This window comes from Gigantopelta aegis, chromosome 10 (genome assembly GCF_016097555.1).
Source record: "Gigantopelta aegis isolate Gae_Host chromosome 10, Gae_host_genome, whole genome shotgun sequence".
Taxonomy (NCBI): Eukaryota; Metazoa; Mollusca; class Gastropoda; order Neomphalida; family Peltospiridae; genus Gigantopelta; species Gigantopelta aegis.
Window position 1 is genome coordinate 50,885,864 of NC_054708.1, and position 12,307 is coordinate 50,898,170.

The 12,307-nt window shown below is 33.8% G+C and overlaps 1 protein-coding gene across 2 annotated transcripts in view; it reads left to right on the forward strand.

The window, feature by feature from the left end:
• Positions 1-12,004, forward strand: part of LOC121383116 (pantothenate kinase 3-like) — a 35,731-nt gene extending 23,727 nt beyond the window's left edge. For both annotated transcript variants that reach the window (XM_041512907.1, XM_041512908.1), the window contains exons 5-7: positions 6,925-7,048; positions 8,270-8,395; positions 10,679-12,004. In XM_041512907.1, coding sequence (XP_041368841.1) covers positions 6,925-7,048; positions 8,270-8,395; positions 10,679-10,747 — 319 coding nt within the window. In that variant the 3' untranslated portion in view covers positions 10,748-12,004. The remainder of the gene's footprint in view (positions 1-6,924; positions 7,049-8,269; positions 8,396-10,678) is intronic.
• The last annotated feature ends 303 nt before the right edge of the window (positions 12,005-12,307 follow it).

A 12,307-nucleotide genomic window follows, 5' to 3' on the forward strand; every position in this document is an offset into this window, starting at 1 on the left:
GAATGCTGTCTTAGTTTTATTCATCTACTTCATGGTGTTCTGAGTTCTGTTTTTTAAAAATCTTGTTTTAATTGGGGGTTTTGATTGGCCAGTCAATTTGGTGCCCATTGAATTGACTAAAGATATGATTACAAGTAAAATCACAATCATGATGTCATCCGGCGGATGACATTTTCTTAAACACACATCAAGAACCAAAGGGAAAAAGCAAGCATACCAAGGAAGTTTACTTTGCTTTCAGTTCTGTCTAGCGCAAATGAAGGTAGGTTATGTTAGGATAAGGAGAACTTTACCCCCACTTGGTTTGTATCTATTTCTTACAAATACTTATACTATTAAACACTGAACACGTGAACAACACTTTGCTAACATATGAACAGTTATGTAGCCCAGTTGGTTGTACATTATGTTTTTGTATTATATGTAAGCTACTCCTGGGAGACGAGTCACGCCATGCAATTTTGTGTTAACAATGTAAACAAAAAATTATTAAGTTCAGACATTTTGTAAAATTGTACAAAATAAGTAAATAATTTGCTCAAGTCGTGTTTTCTTTTAATTTTTCATTTCAATACTATGTATGTTGGTATCTTTGCTATGTAGAAAGGGTTCTTCAAATCAATATTATTTTATTGAAGCCCATTTCAAATGCTTACTTAAATATTTGGCTTAAAACCTGAAATATGAATATTTCATGTTTGGGCTACCTAAAGCAAGTTTGGGCCACTGAAAATTAAATTTTAGTGGCCCAGATATTTGTTTTTGGGCCACCATATTTTTTGACGAGTTTCGAGCCCTGAATGTGTAAAATAACTTACTGGTCATGACTAGATACATTAATTTTATCAAATAAAGATATGTGTTTTCAGTTATGTCAACTCAACACTGTTACGGTATGCACAAGAGTAACGGTGTTGAGGTAACGGAGTTGAGGGACATCAAGTAAGGGGAATAACTGTCTCTGTTTTTCATTTCACACTACCTCTTCAGGTGGTTTAATTAACAAAATGACTACACATGTGTTGTAAAATTCTGTACCTTAAAGCCGCACACCCTAGTTCCAGCCACCGAAAATAAATTATAATTTGGTTAATCTACGAACCTGTAACACACTTAGATCACGTTTTTATCAAATGGAGTGAAAAAGCAGGTTTTATATCGATAAATACCATGGGAATCCCCATGTCCCAATTGCTTGAAATAATTTTGAAAGTTAGTATTCTGATGTCACCGGTAGATATCGCTCGAAGCACAACAATGCCTACGTCACGACAAATTTCACAGAGTGCGCACAGACTTGGGGTGCGTTCTTTTCACCTCTCCTGGACATGTTCCAACTGTTCTGTCCTGGTTGTATCCCCTCTCCAGATATTGTAAGACTTAGCAAAATTATTGGTTTTAAGGGTTTGTAACGTTTTGTATTGAGACACTTACTTGTCTGAACTTTATTGTTACTGAAAATGTTCACGAACTGTGAAGAAAAATCTCACAAATGAACAACAACAAATCGGATGTTGATTGCGCGAACCGTGCACAAGAAAACAAACCGAACCAAAATGATAACGGTCACGTGGTATACCAACATCTGTGACATTTACACAGGAAGATTCCCTCTAAAAATAGATTGGACCTCGCTTGCTTAACGTTTTTTTCTCGACAGCACGTCTTGTGAACAAATGCAAAAAATGCATTTCGTGGTTTTACAAACATCAGGATTACCAAAAAGCACTTCAGGTGAATGGAAATGTGTATTCTAAATAATAAAATGTAAGTAAAGTACAATTTTATTTGTGAAAAATGGGGTTTAATAGCGAAAAACAACGCCGTAAAGGTCAACAAATAGCTGTAACTAGGGTGTGTCCCTTTAAGAAAAGCATATCTATTGTATTACAGCCTGAACGGTGTTGAGGATGAGAAAACCTACTTATTCACTCTATATTTGTATAGTACAGCTAACTTACCTCCATAGAAGAAATCTGTAGCAAAAATGCCACCATCATAACTTTCCCGCCAAAACACATGTAATGACATCATTTCCTCTGACATCAGACTAATAGACTTGCTAATGGTTAAAACATGTTAATGTAACGGAGTTGAGTGGAAATCGTGTGACACCCTTTTAAGTTGTTAATTTTAAAACTATTGGGAGTGTCATTGTTAAGAAAAAGTGTTCTGATAAGGGTTTTGATTACTAGGATATATATTGGGTATTTGTTTTCATTTTAAAACTACTAATTTAATCTCTTTAGTTCTTTGGTTATTACGGTATCACTTTGGGACATGCTTAAAAAGTAGTTTTTTCATGGATGTTAATAATTTATTTGGCTTTTATTTATGGTTAAATAGATATTTTAGAGAATTTTTATTGTGCAATAAATCAAATAATTACCAGTTTACAGGTTTTAAGTCAGTTTGGTGAAAACCAAGCTGTAGTTTGTTTTAAAATTATCAGTAGGACAGATTTGTGATCAAAATATACGTTTTAAAAAAATTAACCCATATATCAAGATGGCACTAAACAGGACATAACTGAAAAAAAGCGATGTGAGAGAATCCAATCTAACATTTAAAAATAAATATACATTTAATTTTATATTATTTATCAAATATTTCTTTGCATATACTGTTCAGATGTATTAGTGGATCACTTCCGGAAAAATGAAACACCACTTTGTTAAGACTATTGTGCTTCAATTTTTATGTCTTGCTGACAATTTACAGATAGGGTGTGGAAGTGATGTACCGGTGACATACTGGTAAGAACAATAACTTTTTAAAACAATTATTTGAATTAAATGGGTCCTGGGAATTCTCATGGTATTCATGGATTTTGAACCTGTTGTTTCACTCTTCTTTTTTCTTTTCTTTTTCTTTTTCTTGACAAAACATTTGTTACCAGTTGGTAGCTTGACCAAAATTGGTGTCCATTTCCGTGGGTGGAGATGGGGTCAGTCGCATTAATACAGAAATTACCTGAGAATATTGAAATTTGGCCTCCAAGGACTGATTGCTGCCTAATTTCATTTGTTTAATTATGTCACCAGAGCACTGATTAGTTCATCACTGGCTACTGGATGTAAAAAATTAAATTGATAATTAATTCTGACCCATAGTCTTCAGAGGAAGCTCTCTACATGTTTCAAAAGCAGCAAGTCATCTTTTATATGATCTTACCTCAGACAGAATAGAACATACCACAGCCTTTGATATTCATTTATATTTCACTTATACTTCACTTATACAGCATTTTTGTAAAATATCAGTGAATCACTAATTCTTCACTTATACAGCAATGTTTGTAAATATCAGTGAATCACTCATACTTCACTTATATTTCACTTATACAGCATTTTTTGTAAAATATCAGTGAATGACTTATACATCACTTATACAGCAGTGTTTGTAAATATCAGTGAATCACTCATACTTCACTTATATTTCACTTATACTTCACTTATACAGCATTTTCTGTAAAATATCAGTGAATCACTTATACTTCACTCATACAGCAATGTTTGTAAATATCAGTGAATGACTTATACATGTACATCACTTATACAGCAGTGTTTGTAAATATCAGTGAATCACTCATACTTCACTTATATTTCACTTATACTTCACTTATACAGCATTTTCTGTAAAATATCAGTGAATCACTTATACTTCACTCATACAGCAATGTTTGTAAATATCAGTGAATCACTTATACTTCACCTATACTTCACTTATATATATCTAACACTTCTATTAAATATAAGCGAATGACTTACACTTCACATATATATATGGTTAACACTTCACTTATATGTCATATATACTTTGTATAAGTAATACCTCATTTGCATACAAAATCGTAATCGTTTACTTATAAGTCACTTATACTTCAAAAGTATTAACGACTTATACTTCACTTATAAATGAAAATATAAGTCATTTCGGTAAGGGATACCAGCTTGCTACTAATAGAAAAGTTTAGCAGGTTTCCTCTCTAAGTATACGTCAAAATTACCAAATATATGATACCCAATAACCGATGATCAATACATCAATGTGCTCTAGTGGTGTTGTTAACCAAAACCAACTATAAATGATATTGTGTAGCATTTATGGCAGCAAATAATGCCTTTAATAAGACGAAGTCACTTGGATGTCGATTTTATAAATTTTGTGACAAATAGTCCAGGGCTCACGTGACCGGGCGAAGTGAGCCCAAACTTCGCTCTGACCAGCCTGACTTCGCCGTGCCAGTCACAATAAGGTGAAGTCTGTGTCACCTTTTTAAAAACAGTCATCACTTCCAATGTACACAATCACAGGTAAATTGTGAAGAACTTGAGGAACACCTATTCATAGATAATAATTAAGAGTGAAGTGTCTGAGAGTTTGAAGAGAGACTGGCGCCACAAAATCATGCGACAGTCTCACAGATAGACGGTCTAGCTCAGACAACACCCGTGTCTGGCACTAGTAGTTGGCCTAACCATGCTACTGATTGTTGTAGCATATTGTCAAGCGAACGTACTGGAAATTGTACAAGGGTGGGGATCTAGATTATGGCTAGTGAATTTGTTTAGGGAGTTCGGGTCTCCATCAGAAAATACATTGAAAAAGAAATTGTTTGGAGCAGCAGAGCTCGACGAGAAAAAAATGTGAGGAGTAATTAACTACATAGACTTTGTCATAATTAATAAATTCAACATATGAAACAGATGTCGAAATTGTAAAATAATACAGGCAAACCTGTCCTAGCGGATTTTCAATGTAGATGCACTTATAATAAGTGGTCACCTGTCTTACACACCCAGCGGCCACATAAACTGGATCCCAGAGTCGCTAAAATGCCCGTGTTAAGAGGCCACTGTAAATTATATATATATATATATATATATTTTTTTTTAAACAACGGTGACAAGGTGTAGCAGATAAGCAATTTTCACACCTTCACGGATACTAGTACCCATTCAGTCTAACAACTCCACAGTGTATCAATTAAGAAACTGTGACTGTGGAATGCACTTAATTGCCACTGTGTAATCTAAGCTTGACCGTGGTAGATGAATCTACTAGGACACTACTCGGCATGGTGAAGTTATTAAATGAAATGAGAAGACAAACTTGCAAGAGAATGAATTCTAAATGGTTAAATTAGTGCTTTTCAATTACATTTCATTATTTCTAAAGAAGGCGACATGTGGAAAGGTGATTTTAAAAACAACAACCTATAGAGCACATATCCAGCAATTAGCAGTACAGACTGTTAAAAAAAAAAATATAATAAAAAAAAAATTAATAATTAAAATACAGATTGTAAAAGTTGCACCTGTATTAAGATAATTATTTTTGCAGGGTTTTTTTGTTGTGGTTTTTTTTTTTGCATTAAAATTTCAAGTCTCCCTGCTGTTAAAAACTTTGCCCTCTCTAAATTTTGAGAGAGAAGTGACTTCACTCTATGATTTTGACCTCGTGTGAGGCCTGTAGCCACCATCTTGTTTTCTGCCATCTTGTTTTTCATTATTCAAACACATGGTGATGTTTGGGGTCTGCAAGTAGAAATAGCTCTGAGGACAGTGAGTTGGAGGGAAGTATTAGTACAGTAAAGTACACTTATAACGAACATGCTTATAGAATAAACTACTGCATAGAACGAACTGATCGTAAAATCCCGTTTTATCTCTCAATATGTAGGAGATAACCAGATGTAATTTTTAGATTTGCGGGTGTTATTGTCTATTTGATCCCATAAATGTCATTTTTGTCCGAAGGCGTTAATAGCCTGAGGTGAAAAATTAAACATTTGCAGGCATCACTTGGTTCAATTGTTAATGACGTCACTTCCTAATGACGTCATTAGCTTTCCGGGTGTTGTTTTCATTTGATCCCGGAAAAAGGATGTAACTAACCAATCACAATACAGAACACACTCGCCATCAATTTACAAATATTATTGAACGACTTATGCAAATGTGTACAACGAACTACTGCTATAACGAACTACATTGTAACTATCATGGTTCCTTCCGGTTTGTTGTAACAGTAATTTACTGTACTAGTAGAAATTTGACACCTAGAACTGATTCTTTCCTGTATGCAGCAGACTTTGCACGCGGCAGACGAGTCTACCAAATCACTACTGCTGCCTTATACATTCTGCAGCACCAGGCCTGGTGCTTATAAAACTTTTAAGAGTATAGACTCGAGACTCTAATAGAGTCTGAGACAGTAATGCTATACAAATTGCATGTGTGTGACATCACTTGAGATTGAGTCTGAACATTTTATAAGCACGGGGCCCAGGCCTATGACAGTTCCATAATTGCGGATGCAAACAACGTGCAACCTTTGTTTGGATTTAAATTCTGGTATTATGCATGAATGACACCCCAGCAAAAATACACATTGGGTATTGGACTTTTATTAAACACAGAAACATTGACTCGACAAAGTGTCTGTGTGACTGAACTACTCATTGTCAATATAATGAGTTCTGATTAACTATTTATTGAGAATAAATAGTTTGTTTTGTTTACCAACACCACTAGAATATATTGATTTATTAATCATTGACTATTGGATGTATAACATTTAATAATTTTTACATATAGTCTTAGGGATGAAACCCACTATATTTTTCCATTAGTTGCAAGGGATCTTTTATATGCACCATCCCACAGACAGGATAGTACCTACCATTGTCTTTGAGATATGGTACCAGTCACGGTGCACTGGCTAGGATGAAAAATAGCCCAACTGATGGAGATCTGAACTACATCCCACTCCCATTTATTGAGAAATATGTGTATGTTGATGACAGGAGTTTTGCTATTTCTCTTTAATACAATTTGCTATTACAAGCATTGATTCTGGGGCTATATGATATTATGCATTGATTTAAAAAATATATATATCATTTTGATTGTCTTCTAGTTTTGGCCAGATGATGTCTAAAGAGAAACGAGCTATGGCATCGAAGGCAGATTTGGCGAAAGCAACACTTGTTACGATAACCAACAACATTGGATCTATAGCCCGGATGTGTGCCATTACGGAGGTGAAGTTTTAAATATATTTTTAGTATTTATGCACATTAATTTTCTTTCAGAGATACACCCCTGCGCGTGCTGTAACCTCATCGTGGTGCAGGGGTGTAACATTTTCTTTGAGAATGGCCAATACAGCACAAAATTGAAGTTTTGAGTAAAATTCAGTATCTATCTGTGATATTTGTGTTTTTGCACAGTTCTTTACACTGTTTTTGTTTAAATCTTGAATTTTTATATTGATGTTGATCATCACTTTATTTATTTGCATTACCATAGTTTGACACCCAATAGCCGATGTATTTTTCAAGCTAGGTTGTCGTTAAATATTCAATCATTCATTAAATATTCAATCATTCAGATACATCATTCTTCATTTGTTAACCTGGGTCATGTAAAACAGTCTTATTTGCCATTTCTTCACTTAAAAGTCATGCTATATATTGTATACTGTTTAGCACTGGCACATGTTGTTTCTTTTTTAAATGACACTTGTGAATTAAAACTAGCCATGTTTGTATTTGGCATTCATAAATTAGTATACAGGATTGCAGTTTTAATTCATAGAGGATGTTTCATGTTTTTTGTCAAATACGATTTATATCTCATTGAGTGAAGTTTGCAATGCGCGCAACGGGTGTGATATGATTGTAAACTTCACTCGATGAGATATAAATCACATTTTACAAAAAACATGAAATTTTCTATTTTTTATATAACTTTTGGCAACTTACCTTTATTTTTTAAATGCCAGCAGCAAAATAGTTCTCGCTTTCTTACAGTGAAGATAACACTTTCTACAGTGACGATAACATATTTTAGAGTGAAAATTTCACTATTTCATTCTAAAATGTGTTATCATGACTGATAACACTTTTATTTCACTGATATTTTAAGATATTTCACTAAATGTTATATAATAAAAATCAATATCTATAGGTCATGTTACCAGATATGAACGTTTTGTGGATTTATCTGGAATTCTTGATTTTTAATCATGGGTACAATGTTTACAGGTATTTCACTGTTTGTCCAAACGTGTTCTCCAACTTACATATACATGTACCTGTTCTACAATGCTGTAAAACATTTTAATTCCTGTTTTCTTGATTTCTCACAAAATTATGCTAGCTGAGTTTTAAAAAAACATCAACTAACTAAATGGTATTTCTATTAACAAACATGTTTTTGTACTTTATAAAATGCATGAATTAATTCTTTGTTTTCTTCAGAAAATTGAGCGAGTTGTTTTCGTTGGAAACTTCTTGCGTGTGAATACGGTATCCATGAAGCTGCTGTCATATGCAATGGAATTTTGGTCTAAGGGAGCAACAAAAGCCTTGTTCTTGGAACATGAGGTCAGAAATTTTACTTTTATTCCACAATTTTACATTAGCTACCACAATCATGTGTTAAGACATAACAACAATCCTTCAAATTACTGTATATTGCCGTGTATTAGCCGGCTCCTTGTATAAGCCGACCTCTTAGTTTGACCCTAATTTATCAAGTACAAAATCATCAGACTCATGTATAAGCCGAAGTCATCTTTTGCCCAGTTGTACATTGTATTAATTTCAATAATACTGTCATCAAATAGACTTGTGCTTCTCTTTTGCATTATATTTTTCCCCCTTTAATTATTATAGACACGGTAATCATTATGGCAATGCTAACATCTTCCATGCTGTGCAAAAATAATTTAGCACTGGTAAATCATAACAGGAAAATAAACAATTCAAGCTGTAACAACATATCACTGCACTTAAGTAATTAAATTATTCACTGGACAGCAAATAATAAATGCATTAAGGCATGTTTAATCCCTGTTTTCCCCAAACACAGAAACAAATGATCTGTGGTCCATCCATGGCTGTTGTTCATACTGGTGTAGGTGGCAAAATTGTGTGATCCAATCAAATAAGAGCTTACAAAATGATATAGACAGAGGTGTCAGTGAAAGACTGGTCCGGTCAAACAAAGATGGCAGACAGTTGGAAAGAACATGTTTTTACCATGAAATGACAATAAAATAAGTAATTTTTATTATTATTCATCAAACTATTAATGCATTCAAGAACAAAAAACTACATAATATTGCATGATGGGGTGTTTTATTTATACTCCGCCCAAATTATTGTTACATAAGGAGTGAAAGGCTGTAAGGATCTGATCAAAATGTGTAAGTCACGATCAGGAGTGTTTCCGATTGGAATTTTATGAACCAAATGTTTTGCCTCCGTGTATAAGCCGACTCTCTTCTTTTGAAAAGTATTTCTAGACTTCAAAAGTCTGCTAATACACGGCAGTATACAGTATTAATGACATTTCTAATTTTACTCATTTATTGGTCTCCTAAATTCACTTTAACCAGAGCCATCTCTGGCACTCGCCAAATTCACTAATTGCGAATGTTTAAAACAATTGGCGAATTTTATTTTAATTTGGCAAAATAATTTCATGAAATAATTGATACTTTATTAGAAAATAATTGGGTTTTCTGCAATTTCTTTTTTCATTTTAATAGATAATTTGGCGAAATTTTCTGCTGACCCAAAGCTAACCCTGTTAACCATTTTAATACAGGTTTTGTGTCAAAATATATTGTGTAAACAAATGGAGCAATATTGAGAGGGCTCGAGACTGCTATTTTTTAGGAAGTACAGTCGTTTGGTAACTAAGAGGTTAACCACACAAATTTGACTGACCACCCTAAGCCAGAGCACTGTCTCATTTTGCTGTTAATATGTTATATAAGTAGTAGCATACCACACTGTACTAACAAGTGAACTTCTTCAAACCAGTTGGTTGTTTAATTACTATTGAGGTCAACTTACATGGAATCATCAGAGAGAGATTTCATTTTTTAAATTTTTTATTTATTTATTTTATAATAAAGACCTATTTCCTAACTTGGACTATATTAAATTGAAAATCATACAAAGTAACAATCCGGGTAATGATGGTGTGTGCCAAAAGTGCATTTCAGGACAAATTAGATGTACATATTTTTTTCAACACTATTTTGTTGAGACATTTAGTACTAATAGTATCCTGTCTTTACTATTTTAATTTATTATCCCAGCCATGACTGGTATATCAAAGGTTGTGGTATAAAAGATTCCTTGCTACTAATGCCAAAATGTAGCCGGTTTCCTCTCTAAGACTATATGTCAAAATTACCAAATGTTTGACATCCAATAGCCGATAATTAATAAATGAATGTGCTCTGGTGGTTTTGTTAAACAAAACAAAGTGTAACTTTTATTACCCCAGCGGACACAAAACTTGTACATACATGTAAAAAGCACAATTTCTCCCTGAAAAATTATTATGCGTTGGTTTAACAAGCCATTTGATTGGGTAGTTCAGTTCACTGCGACCAATGAATGAACATGTACTAAATCATATCGTACACTGACCATGACCAACCTCTAGTAGTAATTTTAAAGAATTGCCGGATTATTTGTCAATATAAACAAAATCTTGACAAACAAAGGATGATGATTACATGAACTCATCTGACAAAGAAAACTTATTTCACTCATGACGTAAACTTGATAGTCCATGGTAGCTTGTTTAATATTCTCTACATGTATCTAATTTATGCACTGTAATAATATAATTGTCTTGTTTTGCAGGGTTATTTCGGCGCTGTCGGATGTTTGATGGAATATCTGAAGTTAGGACATCCTTGCCATGACCTTTGAAATCCTGATCAAGTCTAATTGGTGCTGGGACCACTACTAATACTATACTGTTGTTATTTATACAGAGCTATATATTTTCTTATGATTATCAGAGTGTAGTTTACACGCATATAATAGGGTTTGCACATCGATATATGAACCATATAGTTTTTGTTACAAAGACATAGAAAATGTGATATTAAGTGGATAGGAATTGACCAGTGGATATAAACTGACAATCATGTTTAGCATTTATTAAATTTAAACTGTGATGCTTTCTTTTAATGATCCTTAAAAAAACCCTTTATAAACAATCAAACTTCATTATGATCTCAATACTGAAGTGACAGAATCGACAATCGACTCCGATATTCATTTGGTGACTTAATACAGGCACTAATCTAGGATTGAAAAGTAGGGGTGCATCGATACGGTCAAAACCGTATTGCGATATATTGCGATACAACAAACCGTATTGCAGTATGTATTGTGATATATCTGATATTATTTAAATTTAATATTTGTGGATTTTTTTAATGAAGCCAGAAGTGAAACAAATCCAATTGTGTACATTTAACATAATCAAATAAATAATAAATGAAAGGAATAAAATGTATGAGTTTTAACTACCATATATATGTATATAACGTATGAGTATTCAGTACTGTGTCGAGAAAATTAATAACAGATAACACCGTCGGGATATTTGACAGCTTGAGCTAGCTCCAGGGAGCATTTTTGTACTTTTCTAGGACCTAGCTGTAATTACCGGTAGATTTCCCCCAAGTTTTGTCTGGACAAAAATCATGGGAAAAAAACAAAAAACATTACAATGACAAACATTCCACATACTAGATGGTCACCTGTATCGACTTCTATATTTCCCAGGCTAAAAAGCATGAGATTTTTCGCCTGCTGCCTTTTCGTGTCATCGCTAAGTTAAAGTTAACCACATAAACAGACGAGTGGTATGCATGGTTATTTGCACACTTTCGATATTTTAATTGACAGCTGATAGTCCCGAGTGCACAGCGTGGTACAATTAATAAAATGCTAAGTTTTTTATTTGTTTGTTTGTCAAATAAGATACAAGAAAACAATATCGTGTAAAAATCGCGATACACAATACTGTACTGCGGTTCATATCAAGCTGATGAAACATGGGCCCATTGGGCTATTTTTCATTCCAGCCAGTGCACCACGACTGGTATATCAAAGGCTGTGGTATGTACTATCCTGTCTGTGGGATGGTGCATATAAAAGATCCCTTTCTGATAATCGAAAAGAGTAGCCCATGAAGTGGCGACAGTGGGTTTCCTCTCTCAATATCTGCGTGGTTCTTAACCATGTCTGACGCCATATAACCGTAAATAAAATGTGTTTTGTGCGTCATTAAATCAAATATTTCCTTCCTTCCTTCCATCTGAGAAGTGGGTGTTACATGGTAGCAATAAACAAGTTGGTGTCTTGATAAATATTATGTGATTTTGTTTTTGAAATCAGGTTACATGTAGGTCCAAAATATTATGGCGACTTCTTTCTTCACCAAGAAATGCAAGTTATCATTCCTGCTTCCATCCA